This window comes from Mycteria americana, chromosome 2, assembly GCF_035582795.1.
Source record: "Mycteria americana isolate JAX WOST 10 ecotype Jacksonville Zoo and Gardens chromosome 2, USCA_MyAme_1.0, whole genome shotgun sequence".
In the NCBI taxonomy this organism is placed as follows: domain Eukaryota; kingdom Metazoa; phylum Chordata; class Aves; order Ciconiiformes; family Ciconiidae; genus Mycteria; species Mycteria americana.
In genome coordinates, this window is record NC_134366.1 from 125,483,476 (window position 1) to 125,507,892 (window position 24,417).

At 38.6% G+C, this 24,417-nt stretch overlaps 1 protein-coding gene across 1 annotated transcript in view; it reads right to left on the reverse strand.

The window, feature by feature from the left end:
- Nucleotides 1-24,417, reverse strand: part of CDH2 (cadherin 2) — a 122,060-nt gene that overhangs the window by 13,332 nt on the left and 84,311 nt on the right. The window contains exons 5-14 of the mRNA XM_075494547.1: nt 23,719-23,874; nt 21,786-21,930; nt 20,565-20,737; nt 15,915-16,052; nt 15,368-15,553; nt 12,809-13,065; nt 11,222-11,364; nt 9,767-10,000; nt 9,208-9,441; nt 7,383-7,522 (exon numbers count right to left, since the gene is read on the reverse strand). Coding sequence (XP_075350662.1) covers nt 7,383-7,522; nt 9,208-9,441; nt 9,767-10,000; nt 11,222-11,364; nt 12,809-13,065; nt 15,368-15,553; nt 15,915-16,052; nt 20,565-20,737; nt 21,786-21,930; nt 23,719-23,874 — 1,806 coding nt within the window. The remainder of the gene's footprint in view (nt 1-7,382; nt 7,523-9,207; nt 9,442-9,766; nt 10,001-11,221; nt 11,365-12,808; nt 13,066-15,367; nt 15,554-15,914; nt 16,053-20,564; nt 20,738-21,785; nt 21,931-23,718; nt 23,875-24,417) is intronic.

The window sequence follows — 24,417 nt, forward strand, 5'->3', positions numbered from 1 at the left end:
GCTGTTCATTTACAAGCACTTGAGTAATAATCCCTCATACAGCAGCCATCAGTTACAGCAGTAGGAGAGATTTTTTAAAAAAGTACCTTGCTTTCTGACTGACAGTTACCAGACTCTACAATCCCTAAAAAAAAAAAAGAGAGGATAGGCCAGGAAATAGCGTTTCTCAGAAGCTTCTAGTTTTATAAAGCTAACTTTTTTCCTCCTGGATTAGCTGTTCTGGTTGTGTTTTTATTTTAGAAGATTTACTTAGGTTCTTGGCAAAAACTTAACAAAGTAAAAATTTTTACAGTAACTGGACCTGCTTTATATGAATGCATATTGGAATATTATAAAGCAGAACTGCAAACAACAGAATCAAACCACAACTTACTAAAACTATACAACTGCTATGCATAGACGGGACTGACTTTTTTCCAGATAGGAAAACTCTGAAAATATTGGAATATATTACATCTAAATTGAGCTTTCCACTACTAAGAAGTTTTTTTCTCTAACACTAACAGTGATATATCCTAATACATGCAATCTGACTGACAATGATTTATGAATCTGGCTTCTCTTATCTCAGAGCTCTCAGTTTATTTCCTGGCCATTCATTAGACTGTGTTACACACTTTTAGGGATGACTTGTTTTTTTTACCTTGTACAGAACTAAAGCTTTGGCTATACATGAACACAGGCCTGGACATATGACTAATATAATAAAAACACTACACCTGTTTCTCATTTTTCAAAGGATGCAGCCATTGCAAAGAAATATGAAAGTTCAAATCTATCCCCATGCAAGAAATAATCAATTTAATTGTCACTGATCACTTAATTTGATGGTAAGAGCTGTAAGCATCATTCACTGAACAAAATCAGCTGCAGAGGTCTAAGTGCATATAAAGCAACATTGGCAGAAGCTTGCATTTCACCCACCCCTTTTACAGGATGGTGCCTTCGTGTAGGGCCAATTTTATTGTTGGCTTAAGAGAACAGAGCAAACTGTGACTTGAAGTACCTATGGATATAACACATGTTCTGCTTCACCTTTGTGTTCCAAAGACAATTGCTGTCTACTCCAATAGAGAAATGGGATGGGGAAGCAAGAGAAGAAATATTTTACACAGCTGAATGTTCCCATCTGCCAAGGTCTTTTAAAAACAAAGAAAAAGGAAGTGAAAACTAGTCCTGCTATATCTTACCATTGTACCCCCAAACATCACCCTAAAAAACTATGAGAAATTTGCACATAAAATATTGCCTGAGTTCTGCAAAATGCTCCAACCTGCCCTAAATCTTACATCTGCTGAAATAATAGGACTCCAAAAAAAGCAAAGCACAGAGGACTGACTAGATGTAGGCTGCAGGTGGGAGGCTAGTTAAAATGCCTGCGCTGACAGTTGCTCTTTATTTGCTACTCACTTTTTGATTACTTTCTGCCATATTGCTTTTCCCATTTCTTTTTATTATAGATGCATCTGGAGTATTACCAGTTAATCATTTTTAAGATAACCAAGAAGCTAGCTTATCTTTTTTAATAATAAAAAAGGTGAAAGTTAAACTCCAGCTGCAGATAAAACACAATAACAGGCGTAGGTTCTAGATAGGATAAAATAAAACACAAAACAATTTTGTAATGGAATTATGGAAACATTACTTTTCGTATGATGAGATAAAGATTCACCAAGGAATGACAGTAATTCCTCCACAGGAGCACTGCATGAGTCACTCATTCAAAAAAAATGAAGTTAATGTCTTAGTAAGCAAACACAATCCCCAAAATAACTACCTTCTAATTATAATATTGTATATTCCTAGGGATATCTTAGCAACAGTTATTTCATTCATTATCATTAAAATTCAAACAAAAAACACATTGCAATGCAAAATAAAGATTAGAAAGTGAGAATAAATGATCTGAATAACACTTGATAGGGTGGTGAAAATAAAATATAATCAAACGGATTTATAAAGTTAATCGAGTAGGTAAGGACCATTGTCATGTTTACAACAGAGGTTATGACGAAATCCAGCAGAGAAGACCAATGTAATCTTAAGATGTAAGCATAAAGGAAATTATGACAAGAAGAAAAAAAAAAAAAAAAAACCCAACAAAAAATCCAAAGGATTACTCAATTTGGTTTCATCAATGACACACAAATGCTGGAACAAAGCTACCCTTTCTATAAAGGAGCCATTTCTGTTTAGAATTTAGATCCTGCACACAAAAATCTAAACCATTATGTTTTTATTTTTAATGCTAATATCACCTTTAAAATAAATGCTACTATTTTCTTTCTCTATATAAACATGTAATAAAACATGACAAAAGGCAAGCTATTGACTAATGTCTGAATAGAGTTGTAAGAAAAGGTGATGTAGGAAGGAACACATAGAATCCTTAGGAAGAAAACTACTTTGAATAATAGTAAAATCATTGCGTTGGAAACTCTTGTGCTGAAGAGATCTGAGGGCTAGATTAAAATACAGGTTCAAAACAGCTGATCTGCAATACTTTCAAAGCATATCACCCACTTGCTCAGGCAACATGCTTCAACAGGACCACCTGCACGAGCAAATACTATAAAATTCAGAAAACACTATAGAAATGGGTTCAAAGGAGATGACAGGATCATCTTGTGCAATGAGATGTATACAAAAGCAATTAAATGGGGGAAAAAAAAAAAAGGTATCACAGTTATCAGGTTGACATATGCTGCATGTATCCTAGTTGAGCACCCACTGCCTCGATGTAAATCACATGAATGGCCTGAGATATCCGATAAAAATGAATTAGTGATGCTTATGGGCTGTGATCTGCTATGTGTGTGAACTACGCTGCAGACATGTGCTAAGTGCTTTAACACTCAACCAACATGAGGTTTTGGTATTTAGGACTGACAATAGTGTTACAAGTTGAGAGCACATAATGTCAGGGGAGAATATTCGTCATTTGTATCTCACACCTCCTGTTTGCTAAACAACTACAAGCTGTAGATCATGCGGTCCATTAATAATCAAGACAGTCACTACCAGCTTCATAATTTGTACCTAAACTAGGCACATCTATTTCAGAATATAGTAAATTGTAGCGTCCCATCCCCAACTGCTGGGTTAAACATTCAGATGGAATTAAAAAAAAATACAACACCCAAAGCAAAACAAAAAATCCCACAACACTTACCCCCTCCCCAAACCAGTAAACTCAAAGCCTCTCAGGGCCCAGCTCCTGTAATTCAGGAGCCAAACTGTTAAAACCAGAAAGTAATAAACAAAATCCTGAGAAGAATCACAGTCTTTCTATCTGGAATACCTCTGCTCCCTCTCCTTCCTCCCTCGTCCCCAGCTTCTGCTAGTACAGTGATCTTTCCCAATACCAGGAACAATATTTCTGCCTGGAACGACAGGAGTGCTGTACAGCTTTCAGCTTCCAGTTTTCCAGCCCACATTTCTGAGAAACAGAAGTTTAGGTGAAAAAAGACCAGAACATTTCCAGTGTTGACAACGCTCTTCAGCGGGGAGCAGGCTGACTTCAGTTATGACCCACAACTCAAGAGCTTTTCTGGCTTAGTGAATTAAAAGCATTTTTCTCAACTGCTGTGGAGATCACACGACCCTGTGTACATCATGTCAGGCTAGAGGAAGACTATGAATCATTCAAGAACCTCAATTTTCTTTACAAGCATTCAGGCTGTCAGAGTGAACAAAGCAGGCCAAGATGGCCTCAGATGGGATTAACAGGAGACCTTCACAATGGAATAAACTGCTCTTTTATGACAGACTTCACATCATAATTCCTTGGAAGTGCTAGCACAAGAGAAAAAAAAAAAAAAAAGAAAGAAAACCAAGCAGGAATCCCACCTTGTTGTTGACAGTTGCTATGACTCAGAGGAACTAGCTGGAAATTGGAACTCATCAAATTTGTTGTGGGAGACATTACTCTGATAGCATGTACAAAGAGTTTGAAAGGAACATGTTGAGCATGCTTTAGGAGTTTCTGGGTCTGCCGTGATAGCCAACAAACCCAACTGTATAGCTTCTGAATAAATAAATAAACCCTCTTAAATAAAAAAATTACTCCAAGAGCAAAACCACAAGTCTAAAAGTAGTTTGGTTCAGGATGCAGAGTCCTATGTTCTACCACTTATTTTCAAGCCCTACCAGCCATATCTTCAAGTCACCTAAACATCTGGGATAAACAAGAAAAATATGAGGCCACACAGGATAAATTTTCAAGTATTCAACCAGAAAAACAGGTGATTTTAAAAAGGCCTAAGTAATTTGCTTGCTATAAATAGCAGTAAGTAATTTTAAAAGGTACAGATAATGAAAATATCTGAAGCTTTTAAAATACTGTTTTCACTGAGATTCATATGTGGCTTTGAGCATTCCCTCCTATTTTGCTGCATGAGATGCACCCTGGGTTGGATGATTCTGTGCTTCTGAGTCACCTTGTGCGCTGCCTTCTACCAAAGCTGCTTGTTCAATCAATCCTGATGGTTTTGGGGAGAGTATGCCATAAAAAGTTAATATTGACGTACAGCATTTTCCTGTCATTTGCTGATGACTTGTGGACGCAAGGTTGACATGAAATAATTTTTCTTGATTTTAACAGAACAGTGGCAGTTTTACCCTATGAGGCCTCATTCTGAAAATACATTTTTGATTGCAGTCTCATGCTTTTTTAGAACACTAACTATGACACTTTAAAATTTACTTTAACTTTGACAAAAATGCAAAGATCTTTATGGTCAATGCCTTTTGCCCACAGTGTTCTGCATGCGGCTTTGCTTGTACAGTATTTTGCTTAGCCATGGTTTGCAAAAAATGAGATTACTACTTGTAGGGAACTTGTTAGGACATTTCAAAAGCTTAGCATTTCAAGTTCTTAAATCTCACATAAAATGCACGCAAAACTGAATAAAACCCAACCAAATACAATCCTCCCCCTTTCCCCTGGGCACAGGAGGTGAGGGGGGCAAGGAGGGAACCAAGAACAAACGAACCTAGGAACTATCATCATCTAGTTAAGCACAGGCAGAAATTAGATCTTATAAAATGTCAAACCAAAATAAAGTAAAATAATCTCCCTGAAAAGCAAGAAGAACTTATTTCCATCATCCATTGTAGATAGAAAATTAAGTGCCTACGTGAAAAGTCTGTGCTCTCTATTCAGGCACTCTGGACAGGAACAAATTCCTAACTTTGGAGCTGTGGGAGAACCTACCCCCTCCCTTTTTGCCTATGCAGTGGTCTAAAACTCTTGCTACAGAAGTGGTTATAAAAGCTTGCTATACTTTGTATGAGCTTTTATTTTCTTTTCCTGCAGTGTTTGTTATGTTTGGAGTGTATAAAGACCTTTTAGACACTCAGACACTATGGTCTACTACTCAATGGATCAGGAAAGGGACAAGCGTACCCAAACTATGTGTCTGGCAGCTAATATAATTAATTTGCAACAGTGGCCTTAAAATCTGTCTTAAGAAAGCAAGCAGGGGTTTTGTGGCTAAAAATCATTCAATTTTCTATATAAAACCCTTAAACTTCTCTGTATCTAGATGCTTCCTCTGCTCACTGTGAGAGGAAATGATGCTAATTTCACATTTCTTACCACTTTACTGCTACTTCACCCATTGACAGTTTTTCATTTAATTGCGTGCACTACGCTCATTCGCTGCTGGTGAAAGGCTGCATTTATGGATGATTTACATCCTACTAATATCTACGGCATTCACACAATGTTGCCTCCTGCCGCACTACCATGACTATATCTCTCACAAAGACAGCAGTTTCACTGGAGAGGAGCACAATAAAGATGGACAGAGGAGAGACTTCAGCTCCATTTCTAAACTATTAAGTATTTATTCCCATAGTACACTGTTACAACAATGCTTAAAGTTTCTGACCTGCAGCAGAACCTCTCCCAACACTACTCTAGCGTCACCTATGACTTCCCAATGAACAGTGTATACTCTGAGAACCTTACTGACCCTGTTCTGAGGTTTGTGTGGACAATAATTAAAAATCAAAACCACATGAAAATTGCTGAACAGATCCTCCAGAGAATTGTGGGTGAACAAGAGCTGGGGATATGTGAACTGGAAAATTAGTTCTCACAGGACTGAGTTCTCTTGATGTTTTTTAAGCTTGTAACTCTTCTGTGCAGTAACAGATGCACAAACAGGATGCAATTCTTGTACTCAAACTATCTGTGTACAAACAACTGGAGTACATACGCAGACTCAAAGGGTTGTCTTCAATTTATTTAGTAACATAAGCAATTTTCCAAAACTCCATAAACTGAAGTTTCCTTTGCAAATTGCTTAAAAAGCAAGTTATGCAGAAAAGCCAGGAAGTAGGAACAGTACTTGGGGAAATGCAGGAAGCATGGAAATTACTAAGGCGAACACAAATTTCAAACAAACAAACAAACGAACAGAGGGAAGCTATAAATGTCTGTACCAGTGAAGGGAGACACTTTTCAGATAACTCAAGTGCCGGATGACTGTGACTGGGGATGTGTGGAAGAATTAAACTTAATTTTTCAAGGCTTTTTACTGGAAAATTTCTTAGGCTCTATTACATACACTGTTCCCTTTGTAATTATTACACTTATTTCTACCACTAATAATGTGCATAAATCTACTGTTTGCCATGTTCATAAAGCACTTAATAAACCTCCTCTGAAGGAAGGAAATCGCACTGCTTGGAAATTCACTAACTTGGAGAGAGAAGGAAAAAGAAGCTATTCTTAGCATATACACATCACTCCTAGTCCTTTTAACATATCAGCAGTGGTTCAACCAGAGGTGATGTGAGAGTAAATGCATATGGCACCTGCCTAGAAAGGTATTTGAATAAACACAGATATGCCCTGACAGCTACTTGAAACAAATACTTTCCAAGCTGAAATCCCAGTACTGGCCAATCTGTCAATAGACAACGTTACTGTATATCTAGAAAGGCATTCATGCACCACTAAAAAAGGGTCATATTTGGAATAGACTGTGTTAGGCACTCTGCACTGGTGATTCTGTACAACAGCATATCAAACAAGGAGCGAAGAAGGTTTACAGACTGCAATGAGAGTGGATGTTAATTTTCATTTAAAATATAACAGCCTTAGTTGGAATATGGTCAGAATGCCGTGACTGTAAGTGGACAAGATACTGGTTTTACATCTCATCCAAAAGACAAGCAATTGGTATTTCTGGAACTGCAAAAAACAACATGAGAAAGCAATGTTATGTTTCAGGTTTTTAAAACATTACTTACTGCCTTCACTATTTAATGCAAAAATTAGCTACCTATCATAATGTGTCAACGGAAACAAAATAGATAAAGTGCAGAGTGAAGTGCAAATCTATATGTAAAAACCATTAATCATTCCTCACCTGATCTTCTTCTCCACCACCTTCTTCATCATATTTCAGAATGTTGTCCCTCACATCATCTTCTGGGTCAATCAAGAGCTGCTTTGCCTGACGCTCTTTATCACGGCGTTTCATCCATACCACGAACATTAAAACTAAAACTACATTGCAAAAAGGGAAAACACAAAACCACATCTTGATTCTGAAGTACAGCCACGGAAAATTGTACAAATTTGACACCAAGATTTTTTTTAAAAAAGGGGGGAGGGGTAGAAAAAAGCCAAGAAAGTTGGCTTTGACTGTTCGGGGTGAGTTTGTGTTTTGGGTTTTTTTTTTTTTTTTTAATAAAAAATTTCATAGAAGGCAGCTTAAGCAAGAGATGTTTAAACTCAGGCTACTATAGGCAATTTGATTTGGAAATCAATCACATATTCAAGGTCGTAAGTCACAAATTCATTCCACATCTGCAAAATAAACTTGTCATGAAAAGAAATAAGAAAGACCAAGCTTCATAAAAAGATTATTTTTTTTTCTGCTATGTCCCAAGAGTGTATAGCAATTTATACAGTTTAAGTAATTTTGATGTTTGAATATCACCAAGCTTTGGCCATTGTGGCATATGGCTCAGCAGTCCATGAGAACAGACCATATTGTTGCCTAAGTTTAGATTTCTGTTTCGAAGCAAGAGGAATCAAGGGTGAGGAAAATGCAGTGGCACTGAGAGCTATACATCTTTAATCTCAACAATTTCAAGTTATACTGTTTGTTTAGAAACTAAGGCTTTTTAAAGAAAACGGAATGAGAAACAGAATAAATGTGAGTAAATGAATTTCTAATACAATAGGCATGTTTCCAATTACAACCATCTTCATGGAAAGAAATTCCAATGTATCTAGAATGTCAATATATGCAGAGTATCTTAAAAGATTTGACAGTTTCAATAAGGCTCTGTTAATTCATTATCTAACATTTTAAGACTATCTTGTATCAGGAAAATAATTGTGCTGTGCTTGTGTACAGCCATGCACTTAGCCAGGCTCAAAAACTTTTTTTACTTATTATTTTTTTTTAAATTACCCCTTTCTATCATTTTATATGTTCTGGACTGGTGCACAGTATACTCTGAACAGATTAATCCCTTCCTTTTGTTCCACCACAATCAGAAATCAGTTAACCATAATGTGTAAGAGAGCTAGCATCTAATTTACTACACTGGACAGACACTTAGTCATGATGTTTAGTCATTTCCCTTATTGGATACACTTGACACAAAAATAAAATACTAGCACAGCTTTATGTAATAATTAAACACACATACACGTCTCTGTTCCTGCACGGCTGCCTGCTTGTCGGGCCTTATATGAAGGGCTGTGATGTATTACTTTCCAAAATCATCAAATAGCCTGCCTACATTAATCTGGAACACAACAGTAGCAACACCAGAGCACTACTTAAAGGCACTGTTACCCACTGTGGGTGGTATCAAATCACACGGTACCAGCAGCACAAAAGAGACTAGATGTCTGGGGGCTAATCACATCTTCAGCCCGGTCACTCACTGATGTAACATAACAAGTGCCCATGGGCACAGATGGAAAACCTCTTTCACAAACCCACTGTGGGCCGTGACTGCCACGCAAGTGCTAGTTATCATCTGTCTCACAGAATCCTAATCCTTTACCATCAGAAAGTTTTCATACTTGTCCAAGACATTAAACTAAGCAGCAACAATTCTTGGACTTGAGTCTTTAATCACTCTCCTGTCTTTGTCAAGGTACATGGGACTAAAACATAAGATGGTACTTGCAAAACAAAAGAGTTAGGATTAAGAGATCTATCTACTCACTAAGCAAAATGATGATACAAAGCAGAATTGCGATGATGGCACCAGTGCCCAGCCCTGCACCAACGATCCGGTCAACATCAGTGCAGTCTCCGTTTATGTCACACTGGCAAACTTTCACTTTCAGCACGGAAGTGCTAGATGCATGTGGATTTCCAGAATCTGTAATTACTATGGGCACATCGTAGATACCAGCCTCCAGGAACCTGATCCTTAAAGAGAGCTGGGCGTGATCACCTGTGTGTGAAAATAAGGCACTTGTTAAAAAGTAATGTACCCCTCATGTGGGTTTAAAACAGTATTGGCAAAACCGGCTCATCTCTGAGCTCTGCGTTAACTTATTGTTCAACCCACTACATGACACTCAGGATAACAGACTTCTTTACTGTGAAAAACTTTTCCTTCTTAAAATGTCTTGTTCTTTGGGGAACTTACACAAAGGTGCTTTCCTATTCATATTAACCAAATTCACGTATGTTATGAAAGAACACCAAACTAAAACACAGAAAAGCACAGGCAATAGTTTCTTTAAAATTCTTAAGCTTTCTATAATGTTAATTACCACTAATTCGAACAATAGTCCAATTCCTCTTAATACTAGCAGGTGTGTCAGGCAGCTCAAAGGCAAACGGGCCTGCATTTGGATCTATGTCAGGGTCTACAGCAGTGATGTTAATAGCGTTAGGCTGTAGCGTTTCACAAGTTGTGGCTTCTTTCGGATTCACTTGGGGGGCATTATCATTGATGTCCAGCAGGTATATCTGAAGTGTGCCAGTTCCGCTCATCGGGGGGATTCCTTAAAGAAAAGAAAATGGTACTGAGTCTGTTTCCAACTGGAAAGTTACTTACCTAAAGCTATACCAACACTTTTCAATTACTGTGTACATGTGTTCACCTCAGTTTTGGGATTCTGTCTTTACCAAGCCAATCTAACACTGTCACTGCTCCTGCTAACACACAAATTCTTACGTAGTCTGTCCTCAGAAAAACTGCCCTACTTAGCAAAAAAATCAGCAAATAACTACAGATCCACAGATCAGGGACTCAACTACTTTACTGACTAGACAGCCAGTTTCTCTCCAGAGACAGTCCACATCAAATGCTTCCCAGAAAAAGGTGCAAAAATGGAATAGTTTATCCTTTGGAGAAATTATTTTGTAACTTTGAAGACTTACAATCACCCTTTACCACAAATGTGCTGTTTAAATTCTAATACTGACTTTCAGCATGCTATTTCTAGACATTCTTGCTATCCATATCGAATGTGTGATGCTTCCGTAAACTTTGCTAAAGTCACACGTTTCTGTGAACATGTGGCACTGAATTTCTCAGTATAATTAGCAACAGTTCTCATTCCACCACCCCCTCTCCAATCTTCCAGTTCCATTTAATTTTGTTCTCCAGAAGAGAGCCAAAAGGAGTGAAGTAGTTGATCTAGCTTTGTTATGCTGTATCAGTTCGCAAATTTTTACCATTTGTCTTCTCTCCAAGGTAAATAGCCCCAGTGTTTCAGTTTTCCCCTTTAATGCGAGAATGTTCCTAACGGCACCTGTCCATCTTTCTGGTATCAGCTATGAACAGTACAGCACTCCAGCCGAACTCAAAGGACTCATTTCTGAGCAGAGACTGTTAATTGTCATCAACAAACTGACAATGAAAAGACCCTTTTCCCTCTGCACTATTATAGCCTCAATGTGGAAAAATACAATACCCCTCCCTCAACACTTTACTCCCCATGAAGTCCACTCATGCTGTTCATGCACTCAGCCTACTGCACTCCTGTGCAGGTTTTTCAAACTCGACTAATGTAACTAAGCCAGTGCCTTTCTCCAAACTCATAAAATTATTTTTCAGCCCACTTCCCGAGTAGCTGGGAAATACCTAAAGTCTGATACTAATATAGACTGCCAACTGGATGTATTCTAAGCTTATCTTGTTTTCTGCCCCAGTAAAACTGCATGCCATTCAACCACACAGAAGAAAGCTTTTTGAAAACATATACAATGTTGATACATACCATTATCAGAAGCAAGAAACGTTGCATTATACATATTGTTTTGTACATATATTGACTCCCTGTCCAAAACAGCCGTAGTAGTTATTTGTCCATTAACAGGGTCAATTTTCAGCCAGTTTGCAGGATCTGAAAGTTTTGAGTACCTGTGTATTTGATCACAAGATGTGTTATTTATCTGCCAACATCAATATTGACAACAAAGACAATATTAGTATTTTAATTTGTATTCTGAACACATTTTTTGAATTGGAGACAATATTTCACAAATTTCCATTTATTAAGCCTTGTCGCTACAATTCTTGAAAACGTGTCTTAAAAACAGTCCTACACTTAGATTCTTGAAGTGCCCTGTCATGTAAGTTATCATGTAACTGGAGTAAATCCTACAACTACTGTAAACTATATAACATTCATATTCAGACTCAATTAAAATATTTCATTAAGGACCCCCTCTCGCTTGTTCTATTCCTACAGAGCTGTTCATACTAACTTCTATCTTATCAGAGCGCTGAGAGCAGGAGAGAGGTAACAATGGATGAAGAGTGGTAGAGTAGCACTAATTCGCATTATTCTAGCGCGTCCAATATCACTTAGTTAATTTTTTTAGAGGCCCTGATTTTACTGCATGCGTCTCATCTTAATTTGAAAGAGGAGTGTCTTTCAAAATCATCTTTCTATTTGATAAATTTGTCCTTTGACATGAATCAAGTGCAAGCTACCTTAGGTCATCAAAAACGCATATATCCTTAAGTCCTCAAGCTATCATGTCTATGATGGTTATGTCCAGAAATGAGCAAAATTAGCAAAAACAGCTAACCAAAATTAAGAGAAAATAAAATTCTAAGAACGTTGATTTTGAAAGGAAAGACAGAGTAAGTTCTGAAGTTTCCTCCACATGAGCTAAAACAGCTGTTGAATAAGATAGGAACCTGAGTCCTGGCCCAAGGCTACTTGCTGTTCCTTAGCTTTGCAGTCAACGACCATGTTTTCAACGAGGTATGTGAAAGTATGCTTTAAGATTTCCCTGTTTCATCCTCTTCACTTTTGTAATTTAGCATAGTTTTACACACTAGACAAGTTATGATCAAATTATAATCATAGCTATCAGTACAAGAGTTCACAGATGGACAACAACAGCACTTTGCATTGCTAGAGAATAAATGAAAAGAAAACCCTTAAGATTTGGTCAATGATCTGACATGGTTTTGCTACCATGTCAAAATTATTGGTTAATTTAAATTGCAAATTATTTTAGTTCACACAAGCATGTGTCTGCTCTGACTGAATTTGTTGGGATGCCATGTATACTTTAAGACAGGTGCATAACTTCATTCTACCTTGACGAAGTAGGACTTAGCATTAGAAGATGACCCAGTTTACACATCTATGAATGCTGGTTAGGTCACCTTCTCTACAGCCAAAAATCCCTTTAGAGAAGAGCTGCACAAAAGCTACAGGAGGTATTGGTATAGCTGTGTGCTATGGTAAATGCAGTAATTTCATATACAGTCTCTTTGCTCCCCACCCATTCTGTAACATGGATATTGCATTCCAATTGTTAAATAACTGCAAAGTGTTCATATAGACCTTAGAGAGGTTTGCTGCATGTAACGATCTGGATCCTGAGCAGTGAAAGTTGTCAACATGCTACCAGCAAGTAGCCCTTCTTCTTGACGTACAAGCTTAGGGTTTGGAACAAAATATGGGCTCTCATTCACATCAATGACCGTAATGGACACAGTTGCTGTTGACTGAGGAGGATGCTGAATCCCCTTAGCCAAAGGCACTTGATTTTCCGCAGCTACAGTAAGTACGAACATCCTGTTGGTCTCGAAGTCAATAGGCTAGGAAAAGCAAGAGCAAGAAGTGTTAACATTTACTTACGATAGTGATGGACACGCAGTAACATTTTTACTTTAGACCACATTTTTAAACATTACTTGTACTGCTTTTCTCAAATATGAACGCACAGCCTAAAGAGAACACAATCAAGGTAACACCTCAACACGAGACTGGGTTGCAGTTTTGCTTAGCAGCAGCAGCAGTTTTGAAGTCAGAACAGCTAGAAACCTTGTCATTCTTGGATTTAACTTACTCTGGTACTGCCATTCATGGTAACTGAGGAAACAAGTAGTTTCATCAGAAGACGATATAGAAACTCTCAGCTTTGTGCTAGGCATTCATGTGAGTGGATGTGCCTCCTGAGGACCAAAACCTGCCTCTCTCTGTTATGAGGACGAAGGTTTCTTTCAAACAAGATCATGACCATACCTAGCCCTGTAGATCAGAGCTTCCTATGCCCTTAATGTTTCACTAGAAAGACTTTGTAATCCCAGCTAATCCCATTGCTGGTATACCTACAGCTCCCATCTTCACAGTCTGGACAACCTTCAGTTTGGGGACTTCCTCACTGAGCCAGAAATCCAATTTAAGGAGGAGTAAAAACAGTTTCAGGCTCGAGTTCCTCTGTCATGCTGCATAGGGGTGAAGCGTTCCCCGAGACCTAATTTGCCTTAATACTATGCACTGTACTACTCGCACTGATTCTAGACTTGAAGGAACCCTGTACCTTACAGGGGCAGTTGGCACGTGACAGTATGATGTCAGTGACAAGAGACAATCCAATCTTCATTACAGGTTGACAGATCAACTCATTGCACTGCCAATAAAAACTGTAGGCAGGCTTCCAACTCTTCCCATGTCTGGGTGCTTAAAGGAGTGCTGCTGGCTAGACTGCAGAACCATCACCTCAGGCCGATTTTCCTATGCTGTTGAAGAGTCTCTGATTTCAGATGGTACAGCTGGCCCCCTTCCGAACAGGCCCATCATTCGCTTGCATTTGTAGGGAAAAGTTCCTTTTCCAGTGAGGCTCCCACATGCTGCTACTCTGTTGTTAAACCAGGTCAGATGTAGCAAAGCACTGAGATACTCTGGCAGTAGAGGGGATAGAATTTGTTAAAAATAAATTTGTAAGTGAGTGAAGCTATACAAACAGGTTAGAGATCTGGAATCTTAAGCTTGCTTCCCTTTATAATACTTTAGTTTAATCTGAGCATTTTTAAAATTCTCTTTTCCAGACATTTCTAGTTTGATACCATTCCTAGATCTGAAAAAAAATGCTTATGTGCTTAATTACAAAGCCCAGACACTCACATAATTCTTGCTGGAAGATTGCACTATAGCAATTGGTACCTCTAGGGAAGTGCAGTTATAAAAGAGACAGTTCTTAAAAAAAACCAACCAAACAAAAAAAACCCAACCAAACAAAAAAAACCACCTAGTGTGAATTACTACTATAGCTGTACAAAAATTGTATCTTTTTCTCACCTAGATACTGAGAAGAATGGAGAGGGGGGAAAAAAAAGGGGTGGTGGTCGTGGTGGTGTGTGTAAGGTGAATGTTTTAATTTCCAAATGGGAATATTGGCATCTCACACTTGACTTTGTAAGTGGATCAGCCAAAACCAGAACAGGCCAACTCAGAGACGAGACACTTATCAGAGGGCCATGAGGAAAGGTGGCTATTGCCTGGCAGGTTTAATTATAGAACCACATAGTTATTATCACTTGAAATAAGTCACCCCTCAACACAGAGCTGTGTTGGCTAGAGAATGAAGATAGACAGGTTATTCCATAAAAGGTATTTAAATGAGGTTTTAAAAATAGCCAGTCTTTAAAAGTCTCTTGTAGAAGTAGCCTCCCACGTATCACTTTTTCCTCTCTGATTGTGCCTTGACTGCCTATTATCTGTTCCTTAACAGGAACATGTTGACATAAAACCTGCAGACAACAAGCATGACTACTAATGGAGGCCAGGAGGTAGGAAGCTGTTCCTTTACGCTAGCAACAAATACCAAGCAAATGCTTTTTCACAGACTAATTCCTATCTTCTGGCAAATAAAGCTTCAAATGTGTCATTTTCAACAGCCTAGCCTGATTTTTAAAACTGATCAGTTGAAATACTACTGCTAGCGTAAGCAAGGAAATGCTGCAAGAGATGGACGGCTTACTTCCACAAGACAGATGGTGCCCATCCATTTTCCTTTCCAGACTCATGCTGGCCCCAGAAGTTCACATTTTTCGTCCCTCAATTTTCTCCCACTTCTTCCATCTCTGCTTAATTCTCTGAAGCGCAAGCATCTCTTACCTTCACAACCGTCACCAGCCCATCATTGCTATTGGGATCGGTCAGGATGGTAAATCGACCTGTCGGGTCTCCTCCGGTCATTCGGTACATCGCATTCCACGCAGGTGTGTGGGGCTGATCTTTATCCGTTACCGTCAGATTTGCTACGATCACATCCACCCTGTTTTCCGGTACTTCCCCATAGAACTGCAAAAAACAAGAAAGCATTTTACCTCAGCTGCAGAAACATACACAGAGCCATGCCATACTGAACATTCATCAACATTAGAGCGTGCATCTCTCTCCACTGGAGCTCTGACAATTTATCTAATGAAGTTTACCTGAGGCCACCCAGAAAACTGATGGTTTGATTCCCTTGTCAGCTTTTGCCTTTTGGCCTAAGCAGAATACCAAATCTAAGGGATATATATTCTGCACGTATCTCAATTCTGCCTGCCAGTACGCTATTTAATAAGTAATAAATATTTACTGTCTGTGAATATAATGAGAAAAGCAGGGAAGGGTTATAAATATGCACATCCTTCAGTTACTCCCACCCTGTACTTACAGTCATGGCGGTGAACTCTGGAGGATTGTCATTGACATCTGTCACAGTGATGACAGCAGTTGCTGTGTTCGAAAGACCATATGTTGGGTTTCCTTCCATGTCCGTAGCTTGAATTATTAATGTATATTGTTGTACTTTCTAAAACACAAAATGACATCAACATAAGTTTTAGACAAAACTAACATTACCGTAGAACAGCAGGTGTTTCCAAAATTGCAGGTCGCTAAGCAATGGAGCCTATCACACTGTTTATTCTAGTTAGCATCACCTCGGATGACAGGAGCAAAGTTTGTGCCAGAGGAGCACAGCACTGGGTTGCATCGTGCTACATGAACTACTTGATTTTCTTCAAATATCACTGAGACAAGAGCAGACTGCCTGCTTCCTACTCTCAAAATCAAAGACACGTTATACAGTTAATGCTGTTATTACAGATTTAACAACACTTTTCAAATGGGGAAAAGACAAGAGCGCGGTTTATACTAAAACAGGGTAAGTCCTCAAAAGCATTTACGAGAACCGAGCCAAGGTAGGTTTGTTGGCCAAACAGCCACAACTGCCAAGCTTTTGTTTCAGCCGAGCCCAAGTATAAAACCACTGTTGCAACTTCTTGCCATCGCTATGGAAACCGAAGATGTCAAGGCTAACCGAGACTAGTAAGGGCACTGGGAGAAAGGGGGAGGAACAACCACACGAGCTATTTCCATGAATGTTAAACACCCCGGCCGAAGATGGCCGCCGCCTCCTTCCCTCCCCGCTCCCCCCCCGCCGCGCGTGCCATCAGCAACGGCCGGGCCGGGCCGGCGCTGCGCTGCGCTGCGCTGCGCTCCCCCGGCACGGCTGGAGCGGGGCCAGGGCTCCCTCAGGCCCAAGAAACGCTCAACTGAGACCTGACCTCAAACTGGTTAGATGTTTAAAACAAAGTCGACAAGGCGGTGTTTAAAAAGAAGAAAAAAAAAAATTAGAGAGATGTTTTTTTGTGTAGAGTTGCTGCGAAGTTGATTTGAACTCATCAACGGTTTCTACCGTGAAATGAAAATATTGTGCATGCTTTTTCATTTGCCAGTTCAGTTTCCCAGTTCGGAGAGAGCTAGGTGTTATCATTCAGTTCTTTCCAAAAGAAAACGCACAAACGTAAGAAGCTGCTATTACTTTGAAATATCACTTTCATGAATGGTTTACTAACACTGGCAAAAAACCTTCTGGCAAAATAAAAAAGAAAAGCACAGTTTTTCCACTCAGTACCTTATTTTCTCCCACTCCTTACAGACCTGGGTATATGACAGATGACTTCTCATGGAAACTGTTGACAAAAAGGGACTATGTATATCGATACAAAAAATAAACAAGGACAATTCCACTGATAATGTCCAACTTTCTTTCAAATTTTGGCCAGACACTATGACAGACATTAGAGATTTAATGGTTATGCACACTTGCAAGCAGCAAATACAAGCCATTGAATAATAAAAAAAAAAAAAAATAAAATAAGCCGTATCAATCTTTATCTCCCACTGAAGATAATTTATGCTCATGTCCTCTTTCACAAAGGAACCCTTCCAACACACCTCCAAGGTGTATTACTCCATGTGCATACCACAGTTCTTTAAAAAAGCAAAACTAATATTACTTATACAGAAACGCAATATATATATTTAATAATGCATAAATACGTATACAAATTCTGGCTTGCAAAGTGACCTTCAAAAGGCTTAAATAAACATCCTAAAGGTTTCCTTCATGACACCAACAAGAGAAGCAGTCACAAGGGAATCAAAGAAATACTTTTACCACTTTCATCCAGGAAAAAAAAATAAACTTTACTTATTGTGAAGCAATAAAATCTAGAGCAGTATTGAAGAAAATCTTGCAGCCAGATGATTCTATGTTATTGAAACAGCAGGTGCTTCTGATTCAGCTGGGTCTTAACACATTGATCCCAAGAAGCAAATTTCATTAAGGAAACTCCATTATTATTACACAGAGACACAACTTCCGTACAATCTTATTTAATTCCAACAGAAGCAGCACACTAGAAACTGCCCCAAAAAGTGCCCCAAAAGACAGCGTGTATGTGTTTTTGTGTGTTTCCCCCCCCTTCCAGCACTCACATACAGAAGATCACTGCTGGGAATGAAATTTCAGAAATCAACAAGTGCACAACTTTCCAAGCATGGGGAAACTGGGGGAGGTGGCTCTCCTCTTTTAACTGCGGGTGGAGGAGAAGCCAGGAATAAGCCATGGAGCATGTGTCAGCAGCCTGCACGGAGACTTTGCAGCAACACATCCGAAAACAAACTGGCAGCTTCACGAAAGAACACAGACCTCATCAGGTCACATCTTTCCATTTCAACACAGGCCAAAAAAAAGAGCACTTCACTGAATTAACCTCACGTGAGGCAGGAACGTCAGCATGTAAATTTAAGTACCCTGCCTGCCTTCTTCAGCACCTCCAGCAGTAAGGCAGATGTTTTAATGCTGAATTGAATTCCACAGCAACAGCGGAAGAAATAAGAACAGCTGGATCTCATGAAAAAGCATCTTTTGGGACAGCAAGTGAAAGATGACTTCTGCCTCTAGCTGAGTCCCCTACCTAAGCGACTCTCCTCCTGTGCATGTTAGCATAGGTAATGCACTGTGCATGTTAACCTAAAATACTAGCAGATGAGGAATGCTATCAGAGGAACCACCTTTTTTTTTTTTTTTTTTTTTTTTTGGAATGCCTACAACACTTACACTCCCATAAATAATGGATCACATAATTTAAGAATTTAAAATTGTGTCTAGTACTTTATGAGCCTAATTAGAGCTTTACAGAGAGTCTTGGAGAGCTTGGAGAAAAGGGCAGAATGGCAGAAGTGGGTAGCCCAGCTGAGGTTCCCGGACAACAAGGAACCTTGTGCAACAAGGCACTCCCCAGCCCACTGTCAGAAGACCTGCTCGATTCAGATCTGGCTTTCTAGACTCCTGGTCGTTTTATTTAATTGACTTCCACGAAATGACTCAGGAAATGAAGGAAGCAGAGCAATGGCTTGGGAAGGAAACCATTTTATCTCATATTAGTCTAATTTAATATTTGAATAATTTACCATTAATCATTAATATTCAACATGTGCAAGAAATGTTTATAAATACTCATTTGGGTATCAGTACAGTGATCCATCAGGAAAACTGATGGCAAGTGACAAGGCTTTTCCAACTGCTAATGCGAGGGCCTAAGCTCCACAGACAGCTGGTTTCTTCCAAGTTAAATCACCCTTGGTACAGCTAGTCACTAAGTAATAAAACTCAGAGTTATCACTATGTCCTTCTGAAAGTTAACCTGTCAAAGATGACCAGGGGATTTTAAAAACTAGGGCAAAGCTGCCCCATCATGCTCTTAATTTAATAAGGCAATACTGTGAAGTTCAGGGTCTTCCTTTCCTCAAATCCATCCTTTTCAAAACCAACTTAAATAGATTGAATGTTAATAAAACTTTAAAAATTAATTGCAATATCTAACAGTCTATTTAGCTTTTCAAATCTTCTGATTGCCCCTTTCAAACTGAAATGCATCAGAATATTAATAGCCAACCCAGAGCATCAGAAAGTATTTTTGCTCTCCATTTTAAGTAAGTATAAGCAAACAGCTAAAAGCTGAACAGCAAATCCAGTTTAAAAAAAAACCTTCAGATTTAATGAGCTAAAATGAGGTTAGTAAAACAGAAGATGAAACAAGATGTGTTGAAATAAGATTTGTTTGGATTTTATAGTTTGTTTATAAAATAATGCTTATCTCTTCTGAAGTTTTCAAGTGGTTCAAAAGCACAGTTAGTTCATGTGACAGATCTGGAGTTGGGAGGGAAATATTTTTATTCCCACCTCACAGATGGGTGAACCAGAGCAGAGGATCTGGCACCCTTCTTCTCCAGTGGTGGGCACAGTGAAGAACTGTCTAGACAGAACAGGACTTGCTCAGCATGTACCAGGGAATTACTAACAGTCAGATTTTTTTATTATTTTTTTGAAAAGGTTTTGAATGTGTGTCCAGGCCTTGAGACAAGTCTCTATCTATGCAGTTTCCAATACCGACGGGTTTATTTCTTAGAAATGTGCTTTTCAAATTTTAAAATCAGTAATATTTTTCCTGGTTGATTTTAATAAGCAAATTACTGCAAATTTAGCAACACAGCACCCAGAAGATTTCAAGTATTTAACATCTCTCTATGAAGAGCAAGGAAGAGGACAGAGGGAGGACAGCTCTCCTGGAGCTTCCAAAATAAATAAAACATATAGCCAATTCCATTTTCCATCTACTCTTTGCCTACAGAGCTCAGCAAGAGGAAAGGGCTGGAGCTGAGGAACACCTCCCACCTCAGCACCCAGGCCAAGCATCTGAGGTCCTTATCTGCATCGCTGCTTTAGTGTGTACCTGTTCCTTAAAAGCAAACTGGCTTTTCAGACAAGATCCTTTCCATGACCCGATGGAACCGAGAGTTGCCCATGTACAGAATGTGTGGGTCCAACTTTCACCCCCATCCTAATTTCCTCCTTTCCAGGGAGAAAGTTCAGACCGGGAAGGGAGAGAAGTATTTGTACGTTACTAGCAAAAAATGTGCTTCTTCACAATATTAAGTACAACCCAGCCTATGGGAGTAAGACCTGTCGTACCTCTCTGTCAAGCCCAGCTGCTACGGTGATAATGTCACCAGTCTCGTTGTTGATCGTAAACATGTTTGGAGAGGGGCTGCTCGGGGCCTGTGACAAGATTCTGTATCTCAGCATCCCATTCTGTGCATTGGGATCATCAGCATCGATGGCAGTAACAGTCATCACGTAGGTTCCTAGCAGCAGGATAAAAAATTGATGTTATATAAACAGTTTACTCAGATTACACAAGATCACTTACAAGCAATGGTCAAAGCATGTATTTCTTTTGGTAAACTCTGCACATTCCTTCTCTTACTTAAAACAAACTGGTTAAACTCAAGACTCGCCAACAGAGTAATTAAAATACATAAGAGGAGATAAAAATACTTTGTGTTTATAAAATATCAGATTTGCTTAGAACTGAAGAAGCTCCATAAACAATGAAATCCTACAATTCTGCCATAAATAACATCTCTGTAACAACAGAGCTCCTCACGTTTTGATAAAAATGTTATTAATTGGGCCAAAGGAAATATACTTAATTTTCAGAATTGGTGCACATACTGACAGTGATTGAAAATCAATGTAAATAATACTCTTTCAAAGGTCTTTGAGATGCATGTTCTTTTCATCTCAAATGCCAAGTCAACACTGCAAAGTGAGAAAATACATTTCTTGTGCTAACCTTTCTAAAAAATTCATTTTGCACTACTGACAAATTAAGAAAGTGGTTTCAGCCGTAGTGCAAACTTTAGTCTGAGCCGATTAGAATTTTAATGAGATGTGAACAACATTTAGGGTTTTCTCGAGAATTCAAATGAAACTGTTTGGTTTCAAATCCCAGTTTTTCCAAAGCCCCTGAGATTCAGAACTAGAACTGGATCTGCTGATACTTCAGAAGTCTCTTACACCCTGAGCTGTCAACTAAATGAACGTCAATGGCTATCATGAACATAACTGCACAAACTGTGACACTATAAATAGGATTTTCAAAAACAGGAACCTAAAAGTCATATTCTTAAAGACTTCTCTTTTAGTTTATGTACATAATACTTTCTTCTTTTGGAAATTAATCCTAGCATACTAAAAAGTGAATTAAAAATAAGGTGAAATAATAAGACAGTATCTGAGATTTTGCTCATCACACTAATAAGACACCTTTGAAAGTGTTGCAACTCTGAAGGCACCCCCTTCATCACTTTCAAAATGTTACTGCATATACTTTGAAAGCCCAAGTATTACCTGGCTTTGATCCTTCAGGGACTGTCCCATTCCAAACCTGGTGTAAGAACTCAGGTCTATTGTCATTCATATCAATGACATTAATAACAATGTCAATAGGGTTTTCCACCTGGTTTCCATTTACGTCCACTGCGTGTGCTCTCAGCTGCAAAAATCATTAGAAGTATTAGCATTTGCACAACATACAGGCACAGATACAATAAAGGTGGCAGGATGTTTCAGGCCAGACATTTTTAGCTCAATGTATTCTGTTATCTGCCACTGCTCCCTCATATCGACGATTTGAGTTTTCAGGTTGCTAATGGAACTGCTGTTCAGACTTCTAAACTATTCTAAGCTGCAGTTTTACTTCTCTGATTCGCTGAAAATTATTTTGAATCATGTAATTTCAATTAATACCAATGCATACTGTCATATATAAATCTGTTTTTAATAATGACCGTTAGAAAACAGACTCTAGAAATATGCAGATTTATATCAAACAGATAGCAACTTACTAACAATCCATAGGGCATGAACACTGGCATCAGTTTCAAAAATTCTTTACTGATACAGATATTTAACAGACATGAATGCATAGGAAAAGCATATAAAATAGATTTGTGTTACCTGGAACACCAAGGTAAGGTTTGTGATAAATCACTAGCAGTAAACACACTGAAATTCCAGGCTAAAAATTAAGCTAAAGTTTATGGACTGGGTTTCAAAGATACCAAGACACTTAAATTTAATGCCCTGATTGTCAAAAAGGACTGAGTTTAAACATTTGACAGTCAGGTTTACCTAAATCATCTTAAATTGGACAGCCAAAAAAAAGGAACAGTACTTTCTGCAAATTTAAACTTACGTCTCCAGGCCAGAGCCTGGCAATTGCTAGGCAAAAAAGCAACTTTCTCCTATAGCAGTCCTGCTGAAGCCCATTTTATATAGATATGTGTGTGTGTATATATATATACATATATATATATATACACACACACACACACACACACACATCTTCTGGCTACAAACCTACTAGAAAGGAGCAAGAAGGCATTATTAACTCACCCCTCTGGAAATTACTCATATAAATGTAAATTCGTCAGTAAATCTTGAATTGCCAATGCCAAATTCTCACTAAAAAAAAAAAATCTTATGGACGCTGGAGCTGTTGTGCTCTTCTGAGAGCCGCTCCCCCTGCCTCCCCCCAGACGCCTCCTGCTGCCTCCTCTGTTTGGGAGCAGCACTCGAAGGGCTTCCCAGAGCACAAGGCAAGGAGTGTTTTAATCCACGACATGCTGGAAACTCTCTCTAGGAACTGAGCAACTTCTGTAATGATTTCAGTGTGGTGTCTCAAAAGCAGAGACAACTTTAGGTCACAGCGTGGTTTCCCCCCTTCCTTCAAACCTTTCTTTTCCACTAATACTGGAATCCGTGGTCTACTTTGTCAATTTCTTTAGAGCAAAGAATATCATTTTCATAAGCTGACAGACCTAATTTACAATTCCATTAAAATGCTTAGATTTGCCCCTGAAAATGAAAATTGGTAGGTTATTCTTCCCATCCATTTCTCAAATCACAGCTGCTGCAATTCTAATAGCAGTCACATCCTAATTTAAGTTGCTGAATTAAAAGTAAACTTTTGGAAAATATACAATACAGTGGAGACTGTGATCAATGGTCTGTATTTGAAATATAAGCTACAGTATCCATATTTCAATCTTTTAAAATGACTTTATCTAAATACATTTAATCACTGTTTACGTATGTTAATGTATTTAAGCTGCTTAAACATAGTAAGAGTTAGCCTTAGTAAGTACAATAAATACAAATCTGCTACAAACTCTTCAAATCATATCTCATAGAAAACTAAATGCCGGCTGCTCAAGTCATGTTTGAAGCAGATGTTAATCTTCAATTTGATAATCTGATTTATGGTAAATTAAATTCTTACATGAAAAGAAGCAATCTGCTCCCGGTCTAAAGGCTTTGTCACAGACAGCTGTCCTGAGATGGGGTTGATGATGAAGATGCCTGTTGGAGGTTGGTCAGCTCCTGGGCCAGTCACACTGTACCGTAGCGAGAGGCTTTTATCACGATCAGACCTAATCTACGTGTCAAAAAACATAATGTTTACATTAGCTACAAACAACCAGTGGATGGGACTGCTGCTGAGACAAGCAGCAGCTCTTTTTTCTCCCCCCCCCCCCCCCCCCATCTTTAAGCTAAACTTGTAAAAATAATTATTCTGGAAATGATATAAAGTTAGTATAAAGCCTGAGGTTTTCAACTGCAATCTTTGTTTGTCAGAAAACTGGTCAATGAATTTTCAGGAACATAAAAATATCCCTGCTTATTTCTCATAATAGGATGAACTGTATTACACCAAAACAAGTATTCTTACCTTAAACAGAATTGTTTAGATCCTAGAGAAAACATATACTATCATAAAACTACATAAGAAATTAAAAGCATGTTTTGTTTGTTTTCCCTCCTCCTGCCAGACCAAAGCTACAGACACTCTTCTGCTCTGGCAGTAGCCCTTTAGAAACTCACTGTTTTTATTTAAAGACTGAACTTTGGTCTCATCTTCCAAGGAAAAAATTAAAGGTCAGTGCATTTGTGAGCAGGTGAATCACCAGCACGCACATCA